Consider the following 26437-nt stretch of genomic DNA (forward strand, 5'->3'; position numbering starts at 1 on the left):
CCCCTGAGCTATCCCTCCCCTCCAAGGGCCAAGTTTCCAAACTGGCTTCCAAAACTCCGTCCACAAATTTTGCATACACAAAATTGACATTCCTCTCCCAAACCCCTCAGAAAAGTTTTTATTTTTCATACATAAAGGTCTGATGCTGCCATAGAAATGTAATATACAAGTTTGGAAATAAAAGCAAGAACTCACTCTAATTATAGTAAAGACAAAATATGTATCATTGTGAATATAACATCTGTTCCTGGGGACATACATTAAAAATACATTTTCCACATTGTTCTGGCATCCTTAGTCCTTCCTTTTATTTGATAAGATTTGTGCATAAGCAAATGCACTTCCAGAAGCCCCTTTGAAACCTTGCATAAAATGTCATATTACAGGCCAAACAGCACTTTCATTTTCATCACTACATGGGGGAAACTGGGGACAGAATTTCATTTACATTATATTACTGGTTTGAGAGAGAATACATTTTTAGATTTTGAAAAACATCGAAGTTCATCTCTTAGGACTGGCTACTCACATTAGGCCAGTTCCAATGCTCATTGAATGCCCTTTAAGGAAAAATAGGTAGCACAATCTGACCCCTGTTTACGGGGAAAAAATGGATCCTATCCTAAAATAAGCTTAATTTCAAATAGTTTAAATATTTAAATGTACAACATATTTCCATAAAGAGTAAACACATAACTTTAATAGAAAGAGCTATTGAAGAAGTTCATAGTAAAATAATGTCCTTATCTTTCCAAATACTATTAATATTTTATTTCTTCTTATTAGACAATCCTCAGGCTGACACTACACCTGAAATCCTGAGCCTACTGAAGTCAATGGGAATTTTTCCATTGGCTTCAATGGAGCCAAGTTTTCACCCTTTGTTATCTGAACATGTGCACCTTTATATGTACATACATATGCACACACATACACACACAATATATGCTACTTCTGTTCTGTAGAAGGTTGATCTTCATGCATTGTATAATGCTTTTAAACAACATAAACTTTCTGTAAACCCTTACTCTTATGATAGAACATAAAAGTCTAAATGAAGTGCTTCAACCTTATCAAATTTAAATGTATCAATAATTTTTGTCAAATTTCTACCATATTGATACGTTCACCTGAAATGTTTCAATTTTGTCAGATGAGAATATTCCAAAATAAATCTGTTGTATCAGAATTAAGTATCAAGTTTAATTTATAAGTTTGCTATTGTTCAATCACTTTCTTTAGTCTGAAATTCACTATGCTAATGTCTTATAATGCTTCTCTTTTCTCAAAAGATGAGGAACTTATCTGCAGAAACATCATTTACACCATTCACCTTAGGCTTTCGACAACTAGCTATAAGTGTTATTAATGGACCTCTAACATAATATATGCAGGGATTAAAAAGCAAATAGCTACCAATTTTCAGTAGCTCTTTGTCCAATGAGCCACAGCAGTTTGCCTGCACACTATCAATTGCAGAATTGCAGACTAAATAATAATATTTATATCTTACAAAACATCTTACGATAAGGTTCTTAATAAGTAGCAATATTTGAAAATATGCCAAAATATACAGAGATATTTGACAAAGCAAGAAAAAACAAATACTATTTCAAATCGACTAGATACATACCAATATTACTTATTACTGGTATTACATTACCACCAAAATAGGCATCCCATTGTGCTAGGCACTTTACAAATACAAAATAAAAGACAGTCAATACTTACTGGTTTAGCATTACATCTAGAATGAATGATGACCCAAATGCATCAACCTGGAAGCTGGCTCGGGCAACATGAGTGGACTGCAACGTTAAAAAGATTGGAATGTGTTAGCAGTCTGCTACATAAAAATGCATCACATAGATTTGAGAACATAATATAGACAAAAATGAAATAAAAGTACTAAGCATCAATACGCCATTAACCCAGGAAAAAATCATACTGTTTAGTGTACAAATATGTTGAATAATGGATTTTTTTACTGTATTATCTGATTTTATTCAAGATGGAGAAGTAGCAGGATAATAAGCCCAAATAAATAAAGGCAATATTCCCTTTAATAAATTTCTACCTTTACAACCTATTGTCAAACTTAGCATCTCTGCAGGTAGGAGTTTTCGATGCAGCATCCTGTACTGGCGTGTTATTTGTCTCATGTTATATCACTGTTGATCCACAGGAACTGCAGGACACAATACCTTTCTTTGGCATTCATATTCTCAACAGAAAGGTAAAAACACCACAAGCCAATCTTCCCTGACTAACCATCTAGATGGCACCTGGATCTGTAGTCAAATCTGTGGAGAACAGCTTGACAGCTGCTAATATGAGGCACGCTAACTTGGTTAAACTGCTTCATTGTGGTCTGGTCTAAACACCCTCAACCCTCACTGAAATTATATGGAGATGGAAGGTACTCAGCACCTTGCAGGATCAAACCCTTGATAGTCTTGATCCATGGAATTTTCACTCCTAAACACATACAGAGGAGTGATAACAGTGTGATAAATTGCTAAACCATACGGTCAGCTACATTTATCATGTGATTTCTGGCCGCCTCACTTACATTCTACCCACTAATCCATCTGTGCCAGAACAACTTCCAACATTCCAAATCCCTGAGCAGCTACAAAGAGCTGCCATTTAAAAAAACCTAAACAAACAATGTGCTAGAGAAGTCTCATTCCTTCTCTCCTAGCCAAATGTATCCTTCCTTCATTACCACCAAAACTGCACTAGTCAAATATTTAGTCCTACTCAATGACATGTATAAGGTCTGATGTCTCACAGCCTACAGAGCTAGAAATGGGAGCCTTCCCCCGCTCTCCATTAGAAAAGGAAAACTCCCAGTTTTCCAATGAGACACAGAGCACATCCTTCTAGTCCTAAAAGTCCCCAGAAACTAAACTGCAAAACTGATTTTTGTTTAAATAAAAAGACCTTTTTAGACCACTTTGGAGGAGTTTTAATTAGTTGCAATTCTTCTTTCCCCCTGAACCCTGTACAATTGGACTTGTAGTAACTAAGTCAAAGGGATTTAATGGCTTTATAGGCCGAGGGATTAAAAAAGTATTATTTTTTTCTTTAAAAAACCCCCATAATACATTTCTGTAAATAAATGCAGTTCAGGCTAGTGCAGAGGTTACCAAGGATTTACTGGCGGTCAGTTGGGATGGCCTGCACAACTCACTCCAAAGGTGTGGAAGCAAAGGCTATTTTTTCATGCTTCTCAATACTGGGGTTGGTCCAGTCCAGTCCAGTAATTTACAGAAGCCTCAAGTTTGTCCTAATTGATAGTCATCTGCCCATTGACCCAAGTGTCTTTCAGCACCTGGAGATTGCACCCTTTCCGCTCAGGAACATCCCTATGCCTGAGATAGTAGAGGCTGTTGTGGCCTAGGAACATATGCCATATCTGTGCCACCCAGGTACCCCGCGTATACAAGTGGAATCCTCACAGAGGCAGATAAGCCAGCTTTGAGACTACTTTGCAGAACAAAGTAGCCAGACCAGAATTGGGCCCAATAGATTTTTACATTTCATAAATGGGGTTGTGATAATAGGAAAGTTAGCCTGTAACACACGTTGCTCCCCTCTACAAGGCGCAGAGGCACGTATCTTCTGCAAAGGGGTCCACGAAAAGAAATGCCTGGGCAGCTATACTGGGCACTGTGAGTGCTCCGTTCACACTGGAATGTCATGTTCTGTTCACACTGGAAGGTCATGTGTTGAGAAAAAGCTGTTCAGTAAGCTCTCAGCATAAAGAGGGAAGGAAGACAGTGAAGTACAGTAGAACACAATTTGAAACCCAATCTGTCATGTTTGTACCGACAAAATAGTGCAACCAGCTCTCAGGCTGGTAAAAGCTTTGAAAAGGAAAAAATAGGGAAGGTGGCCCGAAAAACTACAGAGAAAATCCTCCTGGAAAGGCTTTCTGGCGGATGCTCCCTAGTTAGAGCTGTGGAGAGGAACAAGCCAATCTTCCTTGGCTTTAAGAAGAGGAAAGTTAGTTTAGTCTGTTCAGGGGCTCCCAAGGGTCCATCCTCTTTCGTAGGGAGAAGCTCTCCTCAGTACTATCAGTTGCTAATGATATCATCAGCAAGGTCAGAGCAGCACTAACTGCACTGAGAACAAAAATTCAAGCTGGCTGATGCCCTCAGAAGGGGATTGGTAGGGAAAAAATGGGATCTCCTCCAATGGTAGCTACTCCCAGGGAACTGGAGAAACATCCCCATCAGAAGGAATAACAGAAGGAAACAGAAGGAAAGCTCAGCTGAAGGAAGAGGAAAGGACCAGAGCCCCTGAACCTCCCTATCCAGAAAGTCAACATTATTTTACAAAGAGATTCCTGAAGGATTAAGAAGGGATGAAGACCCGGTAGCCTTGCCTACTCCTTGACTTTGGAATGCAGGGAGACATTACACCTGGTAGAGTTCACAGCACTAGGACTCTCCTATCTTTCCTTGTCTACTTCTCTTGAAGCATTGAACTGCTCCCAAGTTCCCTGTGCTACTCGCACCCACAATGAGCTACCAGGATCAAGTTCTCACTGGCATCACCATATCTTTTCCATGCCTGGAAATATATAGTGGAAACACATTCGCCATCAGTTTCCCTGGTGGAATAGGAAAACATGATAAGTAAAGGGAATTACATCCTTTTGGTCTGCAAGCTTATTTTTTAAAGTACGCTGCATGAGTATTTTGTTGAAGTTCACTAATATGGGAAGTTCAGTGTAAGAGTATTAACACAAATGACAGGGGTTCCCCAAAAATGTAGACACTAAATACAAATTTTAAAAATGGGGTGATTTTTTAAAGTGCTTAGAAGATCAGAAGTACTGCTGAATCCAGCGGAAGTTTGAGAGATAACTCAGATTGGATCTTCTCTTCAAAACGGTCCAGTTTTGGTAATGAAATGTATGTGCATATAAATCCCAGGAATTTAAATCCTGCTTTAGGTGTAAGATCCAATGTAAAATTAACTATGGAGCTGCCAAGGTGCCTCTTTATGGATATCTTTTTATACATACAATTTACATATTTATAGATTTTAAGGCCAAAAGACACAAGATCATTATGATCATTTAGTCTGACTTCTTGCATAACACAGGTCATAGAATGTCATGAGGTGATTCCTCCATCAAGCCTTTTATTTCTCATAGAGCTAGAGCAGATCTTTTAGAAAAAGACATATGATCTTGATGTAAAGACTTCAAGTGACAGAGAATTTATCCCATCCCTGAGTAAATTGTTCCAATGGTTAATTACCTCACTGTTAAAAATATGTAGCTAATTTCTAGTCTGAAATTTGTCTAGTTATGAGATTCTAGGCATTGCATGCATATTTTTATACACACACACACACTTCTACACATACAAGTTACACACAAATATGTATATATAATACACACAGTCTTCATGTTATGACTTATTTATTGAATTACAACCTTTAAAAAATGTGAATTGCTACAATTTTTATAATAATCCCTTTCATGTAAAATTAGTCAATATCAGGAGAGTGGGAGCTATTCTGAAACTTTAAAATTATAGGGTTTTCAGGATATTTAGAATTATTCTGAAGCCTTCGCTGAGTCTGCCTAAAGCAAAATTGTTCAAAACCCCTTCAATTCTCTCTTTGTTATGCAATAGTACTGAAGTGGTGACATAATTTTTAGGTGACTTTGATGTGCCCATATTCTCCATTTTCCAGTGCTATGCTGTGGGGTTACTACTGATGCCTTGCAGTAGTTCCCAGTTTGCATTTTATGTTCAACCCAAGATTCCACCATTTACATCTGTGGTCCCCAAGAATTCTAAGATTGGAACCCAAGGAGTTTAGAGAAGCCCAGATCTGGTACCATGTCCCTCTCTTGCTTGCCATTGCAGCTACTAGCACCCCCTGGATTATCAAAATTATCTGTAGCAAATCAACAAGTTTGCATTCCTTTTTCAGTTCTCAACCAGCAGTATATGCTCCTGATTTGTGTTCCAAATGCCCTCTTTTCCAGCTGGATTTTGCCACCTTTTTTTGGCAATTCCTCCAGCAGAAAATGATGGTCCAAGAACCTATTTATCTGCTAGAGGCCAAAATATGTTCCTCATCTTTTTTTTTTTAATTGTTTGGTTGTTCCATGGAGGCATGTTTGCTAATCTCTCACTTCAGCAAACCAGTCAGTCGTTTTGAACCTGTTTATACACCTGCAACTGCTGTATAAAGATCTATGCTATTAGCTGTTCATTACTATATTATTAAATTCAAAGAGCATTCTAAAGCGCATTTCAAATTCTTAACAATGGACAAACTTTCACAATTGTTAGTTTCTTTGTGGGAGACAAAACTGATTATTCCATATGTCATTACACAATTACATCATCCATGGCTAATTTCATAGTAATGGAATTGCAACTATGAGAGGCATGAGGGTTTGTTGTTTGGAAATTTTTTTTAACTGTTAAGAATACTGTGCCATATTGATCTGGTCTGGAAAATTTCCTCCCCCAAACACGTATCTGAGCTTTGCAATTACTATGCTATTGGACACTAGAGCTGACCCTTGACCACTAGTATTCCCAGACAAAAACTAAAATGATGTTAAGGTAAGAGTAGGTATCGGTAATTTAAAGTAAAACATTACACGGATGTTGCAATTATCCAAAACTCATAAACTTAAAAGAAATCCAAACATGCTGAGACATGGAAATGCAGAGTTTCAATAGCCATTTTGATTATGCTTTTTATAGCATTTTTGTTAACAATACTGTTCAATATGAAACATTTCAAAAAAGTAACCTTTTTTGGCAACAGTTCCTTGGGGTTGTTTTTTTTAAAAGGCCATTTTGGACCAAAATCCTGTTTGTAGAAGAAATGTTGATGAACTCTAAGAGACTCAACAGAAGAAAGATATTTCATTCCGACTGACAGAGTAGACATAGCTTTAACCAGAGGCTGCTCTCTGTAAATTGGTCAAGCACGGGATTGAGGGAGGAATCCTACTTCCAACAGACTGGAAGTAAAGAGGGCTCCCTTACAAGAGCCATCCCTTAGGAAACAGTTTGCTGTAATAAAACAAGGAATATGCAACATTCCAAATTATCAATAAGGAGAAAAGAACAGAAAAAAATCCTCAGTCTGACAATCTGAAGTAAAATCAATTCGGTACTAGATCTGGTCTGGAATTTTTTGTCAAAAAATGTCAATTCATCTAAAGCAGGGGTAGGCAACCTGTGGCACACGTGCCAAAGGTGGCACGTGAGCTGATTTTCAGTGGCACTCACACTGCCTGGGTCCTGGTCACCAGTCTGGGGGACTCTGCATCTTAATTTAATTTTAAGTGAAGCTTCTTAAACATTTTTAAAACCTTATTTACTTTACATGCAAGAATAGTTTAGTTATATATTATAGACCTATAGAAAGAGACCTTCTAAAAACGTTAAAATGTATTAATGCGAAACCTTAAATTAGAGTGAATAAATGAAGACTTGGCACACCAGTTCTGAAGGTTGCCGACCCCCGGTCTAAAGCTAAACTTTTTGCTGGAATGTATCAAGTTCGACAAAACTTTGTCAAGAAAAATTTCTCGAGTTCAGGATGGATTTTTGAGTCAAAAATCAGAAGGAGAGAGACCCACCCCAGAAGAACCAATAGCCTAGTAGTTATGGCACTCATCTGGGACGGGGGAGTCCCTGCTCTACCTGATTCAGACCTGGATCTTCCATATCCCACATAAGTGCCCTAACCACTGTACTCTTGGCTATTCTGGAGTACTTCAGTCAGTCATAATGTGTGTGTGTGTCTGTTTGTCTCTCTTTCACTCCCCCACCCCATCAAAAGACTGTGAAAATCTCTGTTCCATCCTGATGCACAATGGGAAAATTTTTAAAATCTCAAATTCTCATGGGACAGGAAAACCATTTCTCACCCAGCTCTATTCAGTATGCTTCCTAGGCTCAGGATAATACTGAATATTTCTGCAAGATGCATGAAGTAAAAAACTTGCTTCTACATTATTTTTAAACAAGACTACTAATAATCATATTTTGACAATATGAAGTGCTTAGAGAAGAGGTAAAACAGCTAACAAAATTAACTCAGATTCCCAGACACATGACAACAAAAGAACCAAAGGGAAGGAAATCAGTGGATTATTTTATGCCATCTAACTCTCGCAATGGTAACAAGAAAGGCACCTGGAAGGGCTCTTCTCAACCACTGAAGCAAGATAATCAATTATGTCATTCAGTTCTCAAACCAAGCAACTTTCCCAGAAAACTGAAACATTTTTAGCAATCATAGATGTGACACAGCAACATGTGACAACTGAATCATAAAAATGGAGTTCCACTGACACAAAGAAGAAGCACACTATGCAGCATATGAACAAGAGACAGAAGTAGAAAACACCATTATAATGAAAAAAGCATAGTGCTTCCAGCTTTAGAACAATCTAGAAATTCCAGAACCACAAAGCTAATAGCTTGCATGCAAGTAAATTAAAAAAAAAGACAGTATGATTAATCTACCTCTAAACTAGGATGATTGCAGTACAACATATCCCAAAGAATGCTGTCAAATTTGTATGAGTGCATAACATGGAGTTCCTGAGATGGCTCCTCTGTAGACAGTACTGCATGCCATACACAGCTAACGTGGGGTAGTTAACAATTGACTTTATTAAAGATTGTGAAGTTAAAACAACATTCCTATGTGAAATATTACAGGAAGTTTTGACACAAGTGATATTAAACTGAAGGGTCTAAATTAGATTCAGGGTGATGTACAATTAATACAATAGAGTGCAAAAAAGGTACCTTTGGGCTTGTTTACATGAACTTTTAGTTCGGGGCAAGCTGAGCTGTCAGCTAACTAATGCTAACAAGCCATGCCCATTGTGAGTGTGGGCCCTGCTGCCGCACACTCATAGGTTTGATCTATGCTGCTCTGAAATGGGAGTAGATCACAATGCACTAGGGAACTGTTAATGTGCTGCAGCAGGGCCCACACTGACAAACGGTGCATGGCAGACTTGCACCATGTACAGTTACACCCTAGCTTCCCCAGAACTAAGTGCTTGCATAGATAAGCGCTTACTGTACACAGTAATCTATGTATGGGCCAACGCCTGGTCCTAGTTACATCATACAATCACAGAAATGTAGGGCTGGAAGGGATCTTGAGAGATCATCTACTCCAGCCCACTGAGGCAGGGCCAAGTACCATAATGAATCCAGAATAGATCCAGTGATTTCATTGCTGCAACTGAGACCAGAATTTAGTACAATGTATTCAATCCGGTCACCTCCTCTGAAACTTCACACAGATGACCAGTCTTCAGAGACATGCCTATTTCACTAATAGAAAAATCTCAGAAGAAAAGAATCAGTCTTTTAAATGACATACAACACAAAAAATATAAATAGAATGGGGAGCAGTTGTGGTTCCCTAGGTCACATGGAGTTGGTGGCCACTTTAAATTCTAATATTCACTAAAGTGTTTAGAATCATACAAAACTGAATCTGGTAAAATTATTGGATTCAGATATGATACCACCTGAAGGAAGGTTTCAGAGTGGTAGCCGTGTTAGTCTGTATCAGCAAAAACAACGAGGAGTCCTTGTGGCACCTTAGAGACTAACAAATTAGCTAGCTTATGCCCAAATAAATTTGTTAGTCTCTGAGGTGCCACAAGGACTCCTCATTGTTTTCACCTGAAGGAACTGTCAAATCTCCATCTTGTCCCCACCATTCTTAGCAAGTACCTCTTGAAATACTTGTAGACAACAGTTTACCACTTCTGTAGTCATTCTCTCTCTCTGTTCAAAAGCTCTGTCTTTGGTCACACCTATAGCTATATCAAGATACATATGGCAATTTCTTAAACAGACACCATGCAAAAAATGCAGAAACAAGAGACTGTGTTAGCGCTGTGTAAAGATTTAGTTAGAATATGTGTGGGATGCTCATGACTCCTGAGTGGTAAACATGCCACAAACTTTGCTGAAAAACTAGAAATGAGAAAGGCTATTTAAACGGTTTCTTTCATTTGTTTGCTTTGTTAATACTGGACTATATTTTTGTAACTCTACACCTGCTAGGCTCAGAGGGTGAGAGAAGCATTATCAGCCAGCTCCTCAGCTAGCGGAAAATTGACATAACTCAACTGGCTTCAGCAGAGCTATGGCAATTTACACCAGCTGAAGTTCTGGTCCTGAGTTCTAAAATAGTTTCTCTCCATACAAACATCATGATACCAAGGGACTGTCAGAGCTAGAAGCAAAGGCTGCATGTCCCATTAGAAAGCCAGGAATCTATTCTTTCCAGTAGTAAGAAGGTTTTTTAATTGTTTGTGGTTATTAAATTAGAGGCTGCTAGAATCTGTTCAGTGGGATGAAATAATGAGTCCTGCGGAAGACGGATGAGTGGACAGACTGCTGATGGAGCTGAGTTAATTGCATGATCAATGCTGTTTATCACATGGACATCACTACTGTATGGCAAACATCTAAGTGGAAGTGGTGACAGTTTTTAAGCAGCAGCTCTGACCACTTCACCTAAACTCTGCCTACTCATCCATCTTCTCCAGAACTACTTCTAACATTCCAGACTTCTGAGTAGATTCAGTCACCATTTATAATAAATAAATAAACTCCGAGAAGAGTACTTCCCCCTCCCCAAATGAGAAATTCTCCCCACAACCACCCTAAATTAATGTGGCCCAAGGGCTAGGTGAAGCAATATTCAGTCTTGCACCTGTGACAGGTTTAATTCCAGACTTCTCATGACCCTCCAGAGTTAAAAAGGCAACTTTATATAACCAAAATGGGCAAGTCTCCACTTCCTAATGAGACACCCAGCACTTGCTTCTAGCTTTGGAAAATCCTGAGATATTGGACTTTATATTCATGACAACTTTATGTCTAGAAAAGTTACTTTAGTTTATTGATATAGTTTTTTTAATTTAGTTATAATTTTCATCTCCTTCTGAGACCAATTAGCATAACTTTTGTTGTGGAAAAACTTTTTAGGGGATTTGTTGGAAGAACTTCTGGAAAAGCAGAAGAGCAGGCTAAGGATTCAGGTATGAGAGCAGTGGTGCTTATCTAATCTGCTGGATGACTTTGAATATATCACTGCCATGACCGATAAGGGAAATTCAGTGGATGTTGTACCCTTCGATTTTCCAAAGTGCTTTTGACAAGGTTCCACACCAGAGATAAAGGGCTAAAGCAAAAAATAATGAAATAGAAGATAATATGGTGTGATGAATAAAGTACTAGATTAACAATAGGGAATAAAGCAAAGCCTTGGATGAAGACTTTTCAAGATAGAAATATATTACAAGAGGATTAACCCAGGGTCAGTTTGAGAGCTTCTAGTTATTGTCATAATTATATTAATACAAAATGATTTTGACTCCTATTGAAGATAAGGCTTCTAAAACCGTAGAAGTGGAGGCAGAGCAAACAGGGCCTGATCTTTAAGACTTCAAGGCCAGAAGGGACCATGATCATCTAGTTTGACCTCCTGCACTGGTCACAGAACCTTATGAAGGCACTCCTGTAATAGACCCCTAATCTCTGGCTGGGTTACTGAAGTCCTCAAGTCTTGATTTAAAGATTTCAAGTTACAGAAAATCCACCATTTACTCTAGTTCAGATCAGCAAGTGACCTGTGCCCCAGGCTGCAGAGGAAGATGAAAAACCCTCAGTGTCTCTGCCAATCTGACATGGGGGGAAATTCCTTCCTAACCTGAAATATGGCAATCAGTCAGACCTTGAACATGTGGATAAGACCTACCAGCCAAGCACCTGGGAAAAAATTTTCTGTAGTAACTCAGAGCCCTCCCCATCTAGTGTCCCATCCCCAGCCATTCAAGATATTTGCTAATCGCAGGCATAGATGGGCCATATGCCTTGGTAGGCAACTTTGTCATATCATCCCTTCCATAAACTTATCAAGCTCTACCTGGAAACAAATTAGGTTTGTTTGCCCCCACTGCTCCCCTTGGAAGGCTTTTTCAGAACTTCACTCCTCTGATAGTTAGAAGTCTTCATCTAATTTCAAGCCTAAACTTGTTGATGGCCATTTTATATTCATTTGTTCTTGTTCTTAATTAATCAAAGTTAAAAGAAAAAGTTAAGGGACTTGTGCTTATTCTCGCCGGAGAATAAGCCACTTTAAGGTAACAGAGACTTTCAAAGCACCTTCTTACTGAATGTGTTGTCAGCTCTTAGGCTAGATCCTGATTAAGAAATGCTGAGTAATGCCTTACTCTGCAAATAAACTAATTGAAATAAGGCCCAACTCAGCATGAATAAGGGTGGCATAATAGGGTCCACCTTCAGAGTCAAACCACTCATTACAGAAGAGTAGGAAAATACAGTTAGTAAAGTTATTGTAAAGGTCACCAAAAGGCACTGTCTATTGGCTCAGTCCCAACAGCTATGCCTAATATGCTAACTGTCCTTGCTTGGAGCCAGTTTTCAAACTGCTCTGTTGTTTGCTCTATTAGTCAAATTATTCTATCACTAATTGTTGTTTTCCCTTGCTTTCTGCTTACCTTTTGTCACATACTTATATACATCATTAATTTTAGTAGACATGATATTAACTTCAATTTCCAGCACAAGAGTCACTTTTTCAGAACTTTCTGTCCTAGCTATCATTCCAGAAAACATTTCAGAAGGTGGCGGTGAACATATATTATAAAAACACATAATATGGTTTGAAAAGATCCAGTCCGGCCTGTTTGCTTGGACATAAGGCTGCTCGGCTACTTTTTCCTTCTCTTTTGTTTGACTATAAAGTTTCTGCAGAAAATTAAGTTTCCCCTCAGATGAGTCCTCCCACTAGAAGATCAAAAAGATTGTGCAGGATTCAGACTTCCTGCTGTAAAAATCCCCACCTCACTAAGCTTGGTCTCAAAAGAAGCAGCCAATTCTCGTCTCCTTTGGGCTCATGATACATGTCACTGCTCCCTCGCTTCCTTTAAAAAGTTCTCCCCACAGCCACCAATGATTCCCTTTCCTTTCAAAGATGATTGCAGGAGTGCCCAGCAAGGAGCAGCTGTGACCATAAAAACCAAAGGCTCATACCCCCATCTGCCTTTGTGTCACATGCTCCAAACTGTTTTCTGGTAATTCTACAAGCCATCCCAGAAACAATGAGAAAACAAAAGGAAAGAACAGACAAAATTGCTTCCCCGTCTGGAAACTTTGCATCTGCATAGCTGGCAAACTGATGTCATGTTTGAAGCAAAGATGTTGATATTGAAAAATAGAAAAGATGATACCCGATGAAGAGATATCCACAGAGGGTCACTGCAATCTTTCCATAGATAAAATGAGGATTTGTTAGCTCATGGCTTGACAAGCTTCAGATGTCACATCCATTACATGCCAGCTTGTTTGATCTCCTTTGTGTTGTTTTTATTGAGAGGATATACACACACATGCACAATCTCGGTTGGCCCAGTGTTTGTAGTTTTTAGGAAGTAGACTGAAGGAAGTTTATTCAGGAATCAAAAAAGACCCTTTTCAGCAGAAGGACAAGAACAGCAAATACAAGACTGGCAATATCATCTATAATCCACTGTCACAGGGTGAGCTGGCCCTTTTAGGTAATTGCGCTGAGCCCCACCAGTGCCTAGTTATCCGTCCCCAGGTGACGGATATAGGTTTGGGCCAGTGGTTAGTTGGGGTGTCAAGGATTATCTGAAAGTAGCTGGGGGGGGAGGGACTTCCTATAAGCAGGAGCCTTCTGTATCAGTGAGAAAAAGGAGAGAGAACTGTAGGCTCTTCTTTCAGATCTAGAGGGGACCTGGGTTCAAAGAGGACTGGGGGAGGAACTCTCCATACCAGCCAGAGGGACGGACCTGGCTACAGCTACCTGCAGAGGAGAAGGAGCAGAAGCCTTAAAGGAGCAACAGACTGAAATGGGAGACAATTGAGGAAATGCCAGGCAGCAGAACCTGCATTTTGGGAAAAAATGTTGAGTCCAGCGAGAGGCTGAAGAACCTGGGGATAGGGGGAAACACTTGTTTTGACTTCAGTTGAGATTTGAACTGTGAGGTTCTTGTAATAAACCAGACCCCACAAAGGAGTGTTATTTGACTCACATGAAAGGCTGGGTGCAATTATTGAAAAGTCCAAGAAGGTTAAAGTGAGGAAGTGGCAGGGTCCAATGACAGATTGGGCAGGTCCTGATTACACTCCTTTCTTTGGAATGGCATTTTGGATTTAGATATTGTGACAGGGCAAAGCCAGATGGCTACTGGAAAGTAGTGAGAAACAGGTATGTTAGCCCCAGGCTAAACAAATCCCTGTTACCATGGTAACCAAATGGCAGTTGCTCCAGGTAAATCAAGACACCTGGGGCCAATGAAGATCCTTCCAGAAAGCAGTGGAGACAACTAGGTTGATTGGAACACCTGAAGCCAATCAGGGGCTGGCTGAAACTAGTTAAAACCTTCCCACTTAGTGGGTGGGGTGTCAGGAGCTGTAGAAGGGAGCTATGGAGCAGTACAAACTTTATTGGGCACAAGAAAGGAGGCCCTGAGGTAAAGGTGACAGATATTGAGGAAGTAGGGGCTGCTGTGGGGAAGAGACCCAGGGAATTGTACTTGTCCTGTTTCCAAAAAGTCAGCTACCAAGAGCTGCTACTATCAGGGTCCCTGAGCTGGAGCCTGGAGTAGAGGGTTGGCCTGGGTTCTCCCCTCTGTTCCCTGACTAATCACTGAGACTAGGAGACAACAGAGACTGTGCAAGGGAGGATAACTTCTCCTCACCTCCCTTGCTGGCTTATAATGAAAATGGCTCTGTAGGCTGTGACCCTTGCCTCTAGAGAGAGAAGGGTTATGTAGAGGGTCACAGTAAGCCTCTGAGGCTAGCATAATCCCCCAGGAAGCATGGGACCCACTGAGACAAGGTCTGAGCGTTGTCACAATATGTAAGGACAACGAGCAAGGCTAGCAATGCAGCTAGCTATGTGTTAACAGCACATATCATAACTATGACAATATCTGTAATGCAAGTCACCTCTAAGCAACATGAATGTAGCGTAATAAGAAAATGTCTGCAGCATGGACCATGTAAGTAAGTTATGTGAAATAAGAAGTGGAAGAGAAATGTTGGGTTTGATGCTGAACTCACTGATACCGGTATAAATCATGAGTAATTCTACTAGAGTCAGATCTGGGCTCACTCCCTATCAAGCTTAGATCTGATAATGCATATGATTATTATGATGCACATGGCAGAACAAGCAAAGACTGGAAAAAGTCATGACTTCCTATAAGCCTTACTGACCCCTAATCCTTCCAAGGCCTTACATGCTGCATATGTGTGGATGCTTTATGGAATTAAGGACTGGTTTCTGGGGTCAATTTTTTTTTCCTCCTCTGACAATATTAAAAACCTCACAATGTGCAGATTTCATTGGGATTTGGACATCTAAATCCCTTAGGAGCCTTGGAAAATCCCAGGCCTAATGCAACATTACAGGAATGTGTGTTCTAGGATAGTAATTTTCACAATATGAAATGAACTTAGGTTTTGGGATACTGTTTTTAAGTAAATTCATCTGTTCGTGATCGAGAATCTGATCTGCGAGGAGGGAATTCTCCTGAAAGAAGTTTGTACAGAAAGGGTATTTATATAGAGATGGCCAAAGTAGACTATAAAATAAAAATATGCTATATCGCTAAAATGCCAAACATACTACTTGCAAGTCAACTTTAATTTGCAAAAGTGCACATCTGGTAGCCCTGTCCCCATCAGAACTTCAGATATCAAAGGGTAGAATCCTGCTGAAGTTGTGCTGCCCTTACTGCAGGCTGAGATCAAAAAAAGTTTTGGTTTCAGCACTCTTTTCCCCTCCTTGAGGGCAGAACTTGCACCTAAACATGATATTGCTATTTTAATATCAGTCACCTATTCATGAAGAGCTAAGGTGGCTGTGTGTATGCTGTTCCTATGTTAAGGAGCTCTATCAGAGAGTCTAAAAGCAGTAAAGTACTGCATATATTTTGCCAAAACCCACTCAACTTTGTTTTATTGTGGGGAAAGGAGGCTGAGCCTGGCAGCAAATTGAGTGGACACGTTTCTTAGCTGCTATAGTCTCGGTCCAGACTTAGCCTTTGTTTTGCCCTAAGTTTCATGATGGATTTATTACAAACTGTGTCTGTGTTTCTACCAGAGCCATCAATTACTGGCCAGTACACTGAAAGGGACAAAAGAAAGTGGAGAAATCGGACTATTTTTCACCATGTGTCTCTTTCCAGCAGTCATTGCCTTGTCACTCCCAGAATCTTGCGCTTCTTCTTTAGCCTACTCTACAGTCAGAGAGCTCCATTAATTACTGGTTTCAGAGTAACAGCCGTGTTAGTCTGTATTTGCAAAAAGAAAAGGAGAACTTGTGGCACCTTGGAGACTAACCAATTTATTTGAGCATAAGCTTTCGTGAGCTACAGCTCACTTCGTCAGATACATACTGTGGAAAGTGTAGAAGATCTCTTTATACACACAAAGCATGAAAAAATACCTCCCCCAACCCCACTCTCCTGCTGGTAATAGCTTATCTAAAGTGATCACTCTCCTTACAATGTGTATGATGATCAAGGTCGGCCATTTCCAGCACAAATTCAGGGTTTAACAAGAACGTCTGGGGGGAGGTAGGAAAAAACAAGGGGAAATAGGTTACCTTGCATAATGACTTAGCCACTCCCAGTCTCTATTCAAGCCTAAGTTAATTGTATCCATTTTGCAAATGAATTCCAATTCAGCAGTCTCTTGCTGGAGTCTGGATTAGAAGTTTTTCTGTTGTAATATCGCAACTTTCATGCCTGTAATCGCGTGACCAGAGAGATTGAAGTGTTCTCCGACTGGTTTATGAATGTTATAATTCTTGACATCTGATTTGTGTCCATTTACTCTTTTACGTAGAGACTGTCCAGTTTGACCAATGTACATGGCAGAGGGGCATTGCTGGCACAGGATGGCATATATCACATTGGTGGATGTGCAGGTGAACGAGCTTCTGATAGTGTGGCTGATGTTATTAGGCCCTGTGATGGTGTCCCACCATCAACCTCAGCCTGGTCCAGTCCACACAAGAGATCCACTTCCTGGACACTACAGTGCTAATAAACGATGGTCACATAAACACCACCCTATACCGGAAACCTACTGACCGCTATTCCTACCTACATGCCTCCAGCTTTCACCATGCCCACACCACACGATCCATCGTCTACAGCCAAGCTCTGCGATACAACCGCCTTTGCTCCAACCCCTCAGACAAACACCTACAAGATCTCTATCAAGCATTCTTACAACTACAATACCCACCTGTGGAAGTGAAGAAACAAAATGATAGAGCCAGAAGAGTTCCCAGAAGTCACCTACTACAGGACAGGCCTAACAAAGAAAATAACAGAACACCACTAGCCGTCACCTTCAGCCCCCAACTAAAACCCCTCCAACGTATTAAGGATCTACAACCTATCCTGAAGGATGACCCAACACTCTCACAAATCTTGGGAGACAGTCCAGTCCTTGCCTACAGACAGCCCCACAACCTGAAGCAGATACTCACCAGCAACCACACGCCACACAACAGAACCACTAACCCAGGAACCTATCCTTGCAACAAAGCCTGTTGCCAACTGTGCCCACATATCTATTCAGGGGACACCATCACAGGGCCTAATAACATCAGCCACACTATCAGAGGCTCGTTCACCTGCACATCCACTAATGTGATATATGCCATCCTGTGCCAGCAATGCCCCTCTGCCATATACTTTGGTCAAACTGGACAGTCTCTACGTAAAAGAATAAATGGACACATCAGATGTCAAGAATTATAATGTTCATAAACCAGTCGGAGAACACTTCAATCTCTCTGGTCATGCGATTACAGACATGAAAGTTGCGATATTACAACAGAAAAACTTCTAATCCAGACTCCAGCGAGAGACTGCTGAATTGGAATTCATTTGCAAATTGGATACAATTAACTTAGGCTTGAGTAGAGACTGGGAGTGGCTAAGTCATTATGCAAGGTAACCTATTTCCCCTTGTTTTTTCCTATCCTTCCCCCCACCCCCCGACGTTCTTGTTAAACCCTGGATTTGTGCTGGAAATGGCCCACCTTGTTTATCATACACATTGTAAGGAGAGTGATCACTTTAGATAAGCTATTACCAGCAGGAGAGTGGGGTTGGGGGAGGTATTTTTTCATGCTTTGTGTGTATAAAAAGATCTTCTACGCTTTTCACAGTATGCATCCGATGAAGTGAGCTGTAGCTCACGAAAGCTTATGCTCAAATAAATTGGTTAGTCTCTAAGGTGCCACAAGTACTCCATTAATTATTATTAGTTACTAACTGTTTGAACTACTTAACATGAAAAATAACAAAACAGACCAAATCTGCCAACATCAGAACAGAAAATAGAAGGGAAGACTAATACATTCCTTGTTGCAAATTCTTCACTTGACTCCAATTATATGAGATTAGTATTATTTGTGTATTATAGTAGTATCTAGAGATCCCAATCAAGAATCAAGGCCCCCATTGTGCTAGGCTCTCTATAAACAAGTCATAAGATGACATACCTTGCACCAGAGATCTCCCAATCTAGCTTTATGACAAGATGCAGAAGATGGGTGAAACAGACAAATAAAGTTAGACAGGACAAGGTAACTAAAGCTAGTACATTGTTATATAGCGGGCAGTAACCTACTAATCTACAATAGGCAGAAAGCTCTCAGATATCAGTGGTACAAGATCAAGTCCTAAACAAATACAGAATTCTACAGGAGATTTAGAATAGATTTGAAATCTACATGGTTGATTATTTCTCAGATTACTCTTTTTGTTTTAGAGTCACTATAATATCAAACAGCTGGCTGTCTTAGGAACTGTTGGTATCATTTAGATAGAACTTCAACTTTGACTGATCTTCTCTTCAGCTCTGAATGGTAGAGATGAAATTCTCCCATGGTTTTAGAGCCAGCACACAGTCCTTCACATGAGAGAAGGCACGGGAAGGGAGTGCACGGTGGGAACTAAAAAAGTATCTGACCCACAGAGTATTCTGTGTACTCCCATATGTGCCACAGAAAGAGTCTCTGCCACACATGTCAGTGTGGAAGGCCACAATGGGAATTTGGGTTTATAGAGATCCTGTTGCCCTTAGAACTCCTGCAACTGGCGCAGAGGGGTGGCAGCTGCTATCTCAGCCCATAAATGAGGTTAGCAGATGTCAGAGAAGAAACATAGCAGCCCAGGTCTCCAGTCTCAGGCTAGGAAGTGAAATTCACCTCTCAAACCAAAGCACTCTACCCGCACGGAGCCCAAATATTCAGGCTCTCTGTGGGTGGAGTGAATTTCAACTTGAACTTTCAACTGTTTGTTTTATTATTTAGCAACAGGACTATTTCTCAAGCCACTGCTGTAGTTAAAATTCTACAGGACACCAATAGTATGCTCTGTTTGTTGTTTAGGGTCCTGTCATAGGGAAATACAAAGTCATTTCTACTTTGTTAGAAGATACTGTATTAGTGTTTTGTTCTGGGTTTTTATTTTAAATAAAATCTAGAGGTTTCTGGCTCATGAAGACATTATCCACACCAGGGGGTCCTGCTGGTGCAGGTAGAACAAAACTCAGCATAATTTAATTACTAATTTATTAAGTGCCCTTTGTTATGGTATCAGGGCGTACTGATAATACTTGGCACCCTCTCTTGCACATTTTGTCCAAAAGTCCCAGCATACTTTAGAAAGATAAACAAATTAAGCATGATGGGATAGTTATATATTATAGTCCCCATTTTGTAGACAGGGAGATAGAATCAGAAATGGAACCCAAACTTCTTGGCACCCAATCCTGAGCCCCTTTACATCTGACCCCATTCCATCCTGTAGATCAAAATACTACCAGCATCAATATGTGGCTACCTAGAATGGGCAGTACTAATTGCCATCCTGCTATTTACTACCTGCCCATCATATGGAATAAAGCTTTCATAGCTTTCACATGATCAATGAAACATTTTGACAAATATTTGCCTGGCACTATGCTCTGAAGACCAACAGCCTGGGGCATTGTAATTAGAGATACATGGATCCATACATTAGGTTTCTCTCGCCAGCATAGTGGTCCCTGGCATTAGGGCACTATGTTGCAGGGGATTTTGCCTCTTTTGTGCTCCCTGATTATCACTTCTTCAGCCCTGGGATAGTCCGTCTCCCTCTGAGTCTTCCATGGCCTGGCCTTCCAGCCAGGTAACCTCTTCAGTTTAGGCCCCTTCTGGGGTAATAAAAAGTCCAAATGATCATTTGTCTGACTCTTTAGAGCTACACTGAAGTTCTCTGCTTCTTGGCCCTTACCCCCAGACCCTGCAGAGCTTTTCCTATGGTACTTCATCCTAGCAGGTTTTTCATGTCTGGGGACTCTGGAAGCTTATCTCAGGGCTGTCTCTGTTCCTTGTAGGCCCTAGCTCAGGGCTTTCCCATGGATTCCTGCCCTGCTCCCTTTAGGCCTTCCAGCCTAACTTCCCCAAGAACTCTCCTTGCTCCTCTCTCCTGAATCTCCCCCTCCACTGCATTCACAGCTCTATTTAAGGAGTTCTCTCCCTGATCCCCCTCAGCTGGGGTCTCTCATTAAGCTCCATCACACCCAGCTGGATCATTAGTTTCTAGATCACTAGAGTGGCTGAAGAATAGCTGCTAAGTCACAGGCAAGGCTGAGCCCAGCTTCCCTTAAAGGGCTAGCCAGCCGTTGATCCTCCTCTGAGGACACCCTGCTTCCACTCCTTAAGAGCTCAAGTCTAGGGGTTTCCAATGAGTGGCTATATGAAAACTGTGATTAATTTCTATTTTTGTGTATATATATTTTGTGTATATTACACCAAGGCTCAGAGCCAAAGAAGCCCTTGTGAGTTGAACACAAATATGACAATTAGCTGCAGAAACTAGATTTTTAGAAACCTAGACAAAACTGAAACTGTAAATCCATCCCCTCCTGGCTGCCTTTGCCCTCATTCATCCCCTTCTCTCATCCTTCTTTTTGACCTCTCTCTCCTCTGGCTCCATCCGCACACAATACAGGCATGCTGTGGCTTCCTCATCCTCAAAAGGCCATCTCTTTACTCCATCTGTGTCTCAACTGCCTCCATTCTCTCCTTTCTTGGGACTCCAAACTTCAGTTTAGATCCCATCTAGTGCAGCTTCTGCCCTTTCCTCTGGACTGAAACTGTCATAAGGTCATTAAGGACCTCTTCAAGGCCATATCTCAGAACTTGAACTCCATCCTTACCCTCCTTGACATCAGACACTGTCAATCATACCCTCCTTAATATCCTGTCCTCCTTGGACTTCTGTATCTTCATCCTCTCCTTCCTCTAATACCTTCAGCCTCTTTCTGTAGGAAAAAGAGAGGAGAACCCAATCTCTGTAGGAATCTCTATTCCCTTTATACCCTCTTGTTGTGCAATCTCATTCACTCACATGATTTCAGCTACCATCTTTATGCCAATGATTCAGAAATCTAGCTTTCCGGTCCTGACCTGTCTCCCTCAATCCAATCCCAAATCTCCACTCAACCTCTGACATCTATTCCTGCACACCTCAATAATAGCTTAAACAACACAGCTAAAAACTAATTTATATTTCTTCCTATACTCTCCCCCTTCTCTCCCATTCTGTTACTACCAATAATTCCACCAACCTCTGTCACTCAAGTCCATAACCTAGGAGTCATCGTTCACTCTTCCCTATCCCTTAACCCACACATCCAGGCTAGGTCCAGATCTTGCAGCTTTCTACTCAGTTCTGTATTTAAGTTCTAACCTCTACTTTCTATTAACACAGGTAAAACTTTCATTCAGCCTTCATCATATCCCATATTGATTAGTATAACTTCCTCCTCTCTAGCTTCCCTGATACCTATATCTCCCCATCCCTCCTATCTTTAATCAATTCAAACACAGCTACTAAAATCATCCTCCTTCTCCAGTGTTCTGTGATTGTCATCCCCATCCATACTTCCTCTTGCTCCCCATTTTCCTTTCCCATCACATCCAGTACAAGCTTGTTGTCCCAACCTTCAAGGCCTTACAAAGCTCTGCCCTCCATACACATCTGCTCATCTCTTATCATGTTGTCCCTATGCCCATTACTACTGCTCTGCCAAAGATGCTAGCCTAGACTGCTTCTCCTACAACCACTTTGGTGCTTTCTTGAATGCTGCCACTTATGCATGGAAAGTCCTTCCTGAACTAATTCATAACTAATCCTTTCCTTCAAGTCTCTGCTCAAGACTCATTCTCTTTCATAACTCCTACAAGAAACTGGCCCACTAGTCATGGATAGAATGAAGAACAGTCAGAAATAAGTAATATGTATCTAATAATTTTAAAGTGTGTGTGTGTACAAATTGTATTTATTTTGATTGTCCTTGTTCTCTAACCCTTTGGCACTTGTCTTCCTAGATCATAAACTCTTTCAGGTAGAGACGGTGTGGGTGTGGACAGTATCTAGCACATTGCAGGTACTACAGGAAGACAATTAATAACTCAATAAATGTATAATGTAATTTTATAAAGTACTTAACTTTTGCTGAGCCACTAGGTAGAAGCAAACCCAAAAGTTAACTCTGTTACTGCAGTCAAAACACCTACCAAAATTGCAGCTAATGTTAAGTTTTATTGTGGGGTGTTGCACCATAATAGCCAGCATATTGAATTATCCAACTTTAACAATACACTTCTCAGACTTTACAGTGCTGCAAAAATACTTTCCAAACAGGCAGCTCCTCAAAGCTTTCTTTAAGCAAATGTAGCAGAGCTGCAGATCATATGTTGTCAAGATGACTCAGAACTCCGGGATGAGGCAGTGCAATGCCCTTTTCAATTAAGAAGCATCCGTCCTTCTAAAAGAAAAATATATAAAATCAGTGCAGACCCATTGTTTTTGGTCTGGCTATATTCCAAACGTCCCTTCCCATCACAAGTAATTACTGATCCCTTCAATGGGGCAACAGCCAGCTACTTATACCATGGGGAAAGACTATGAATGTATCAGGTAGCAGAAGGAGGCTTATTTATGAAGCAGGAAAGCTTCTAGTTGCACACTGATATTTTAGTAATCAGCAATAGTGGGAAGAAAACAGATCACTTAACAACATTTTTTAAAGCTTGCCTCAGTGTAGAAACTATGCTGAAAATACAATTAAACTTTTTATGTTAAATCAACAGATTTCTCTTTTGAGTGAAAGGGATGAGATTAACATTGCATAATGTTAAACATGGATGAAATGCAACATCAAATTTTTCAGGAGCATCAGGTTGGTAAATAAAAAATCTGAAACCATCTGTATGGAAAGACAGACTATTCAAGAGCCTAGAAAGTCCTATTAGTCTCCAGTTTAGGCAGAGATCCAGGCCACTATTTTGAATTGTAATGTTGTACTTGATTTCAATTTTAGATATTTGTAACAGATGTGGCATGTGCTGTTACAATATGTGAATGGTTCAAAAACTTCAGGAGTCCTCAAGTGATTTTGAAATGCTGAGACACAATTTATTTGATTTTTGTTTTTTAATTATACATATCTTGAAAGCATTTAAAACTGCTGTAAACATTGTATTGTATCATGTCATAAATATAGTCTCAGTACCTGGAAACTCACATAGGATGAAAATAAATGATGTATACAGGTAACTGAATGTGTTATGAAGAAACAATATATTATTGAAACATACAAAGAGAACACAAATTGCCAGAACTTCCTTCAAAGTTTGTCAGAAGAAAACAAAAAATGTAAAAATTTACTATGTATATATTTTTGGATGGAAAATTAAGCTTACTACGATCTTGGATTACAACAGTCACCTAGAATGCATGTTTACTCCAGGATCTGTCTTTGACATGTTCTGAGAAACATTTTGTAATATTAGGTAAAAAGATATTCATACCAAAAAATATAATTTAATGGGAATTACATTGACTAAAATTATTTCCATTAGTATTAGTTTTGGAGTAAAAGTAGATTGCAAGTATTCACTGTTTAGGTACTAATGTGCAACCACTTACATATAAACAGTTTTTAATAAGTGATTGCTATCATCAATTACTGTATTTTTGTTTCAGTTTTAATAAGTATGTCTATGCTCACTAAACACAATCATAATGCACAACATTCATTCAAAAACTGACATTGCACTACTTTACTGCTATGAGTATTTTTTCAGCAGCATTGTTGCAAATAAATTTCTTTGTCTGGGTGAATTTTAAAAAACAAGTAAACAAAATCAGCCTTTCTATACAAATCCTCACTTAGATTCAAAAAGCTAGAAATCATCTCTATAAAAAATCACCTAAGGACCATTTTAAATTAAGAGAAATAAAAAAGGTAATAGAACTATCCCTTCAATTTCTAGACTAATTTTTTTGGCGGTGCAGTAGGATTACTGTCCCCCAGGACCCCCAGGAAATGAGATAGAGATAGATAGATCTTACTGAGAACATTTTTAAGTAAATACTGCTTTTATCTGATGTACTTGGTACCCCTGTAGTACATTCCTCTGTCTGGATTACAAAACACCTTTCTAAACACAATTTCTTACTTTTTCTGGGAAAGTAATTCTCTGTTCTGGTTGTACAAAGGTACTGATATAGCACTAAATGGCATTCCAGGGAAAACCAAAGCTTTCCTATTTTTAAAATCTGAGTTAAATGCACACCCATATTCTTAAAAGCAAGCGGCTCAACCTAACGCCAGACTGTCACTGATGCAGGAAGTTGGAAGACGCACATCTTCCCGGCATTCATAGATCAGCCACACTCAGGGAATTTGCAGTAAAGGATCATTTGGTCTATTGCCCCTACCTCAACCAAGGGTTTACGTAGCTATGAAACCCTCCCCACACCTAAAATAGGTTTTAAAATAATAACCTGAGCTAACCCAGCGTCACCCCTTCTTGCTATAGACTAAAGCAGAGAGGGTCACTCTCAGCAGCAGGAGGGTTTTGTGATGATCAGTGCAAGGTTGATAACTGCATCCTGTGTACCTCATTGGTGGGTTGACTTCGAAGCCCCCTCCCCCTTTGCTGTGATTTCTATGCATGGCGCAGCATCATACATGACTAGCATTTGGAAAGAGCCGATTTCACCAAAGACACGTCTCCGGGGCAACAAGCCACCAAATACTCAGCTGCCTGCTCCCACCACTTAAAAAGTCAGAGCCAATCGCGAGAACCGAGCCACCTTCCTGACCTGCTTCCGATCCGAGCGGCTGCTGACCCGAGTGTTGAGCACCCCATGCCCAGTCTGGGTGCCGTCTTCCGGGCGGGGAATCAGACGGAGGGGGACGATATTCTGCTTCTCCATAAATCGGTTTTCAGCCCTTCTCTCCATCTCCGTCAACAAGGCGGCTCCTCGGGGAGGGAGAAATGCACACGATCACGCCGCTGGCCCCGCTATGCTAAGCTGTTCTCGCTGCAATTACAAATCCCCCCATCTCTCTCGCTCTGCGTGGACAGGGATAGTGTCTGACCCACGCTTACTGCTCACAGGGTACAGACAGCGATGTGATGGGGGCAAGATCTCCATCTTAATGGGGCTTTTCTTAAAAAGGTACCCTTACACATGCTCTCTCTTCCCCCTCCCACCCCCCCCCCCCAAACACATAGCCATGAAATGTAGCTCGTGTTCGTAGCAGCTGCATGATGTTAATTGCACCGGTGTGGTTCCTACCATGCACCTGACAGACACATCCTTACCACCGGAAAGGGTAAGCCCCCAGTTAAAGGTCATTGCATGCGGCGATCATAAATGGTGGTAACTTACCTGTCTGCCTGGAATGAACCAGAAAGAAGGTCCCCAAGGCACAAAGCATCAAGGAGAGCAGGTAAGCAGCAGGCTGCATGGCTGTGTCCTTCCGTTCCCCCCACCCACCCGCCTTGGAAATTATCAGAGACAGGTCTGCATGGTGCAATATTGAGCAGCTTTGCGCTCTCGCCCCCTCTGTCCTGTGTGGTCTATGGCCAGCCGTGCATTGCTGCTCCCTCAGTACTGCATTGTGTTTTACTGGCTTCCGTTTGCTTTCAGGATCTTTTACTGCATTGGTTGTTTTGCTGTAGCTTAAGTGAATTCATGCTCCTCCCATCTCTCCTCATCCACATTCAGAAACCTCTAGTAGAGAGACTATATCAATAGCCAGCTAGGCTTCCTGAAAAAATCGCTCTCCACGACTTTGGAGAGGGAAGATGAGTGAGTGAGGTTAGCTGGGAAATGTAGTTATTAAAGCCCTGCAAGAAGGACATTTAAAATTATACTGGTCAGAGCATTAAAGGAAAAAGTATAAGGCACAAACTTGCCCCAGCAGGGGTACACTCAATCTAGTAGGTTTTTTTACCTTTATTTTCC

General features: G+C 40.6%; 1 protein-coding gene across 8 annotated transcripts in view; it reads right to left on the bottom strand.

The window, feature by feature from the left end:
* ADAM22 (ADAM metallopeptidase domain 22) overlaps positions 1–26220 on the bottom strand; it is a 196248-nt gene extending 170028 nt beyond the window's left edge. For 7 of the 8 annotated variants that reach the window (XM_073334068.1, XM_073334066.1, XM_073334065.1 and 4 more), the window contains exons 1-3: positions 25859–26220; positions 25286–25446; positions 1732–1808 (exon numbers count right to left, since the gene is read on the bottom strand). In XM_073334068.1, coding sequence (XP_073190169.1) covers positions 1732–1808; positions 25286–25446; positions 25859–25937 — 317 coding nt within the window. In that variant the 5' untranslated portion in view covers positions 25938–26220. The remainder of the gene's footprint in view (positions 1–1731; positions 1809–25285; positions 25447–25858) is intronic. The other variant, XM_073334061.1, reaches the window with a different exon arrangement.
* Between the last annotated feature and the right edge of the window lie 217 nt (positions 26221–26437).

The sequence above is a fragment of the Lepidochelys kempii genome, chromosome 2 (assembly GCF_965140285.1).
Source record: "Lepidochelys kempii isolate rLepKem1 chromosome 2, rLepKem1.hap1, whole genome shotgun sequence".
NCBI classification, from domain to species: domain Eukaryota; kingdom Metazoa; phylum Chordata; order Testudines; family Cheloniidae; genus Lepidochelys; species Lepidochelys kempii.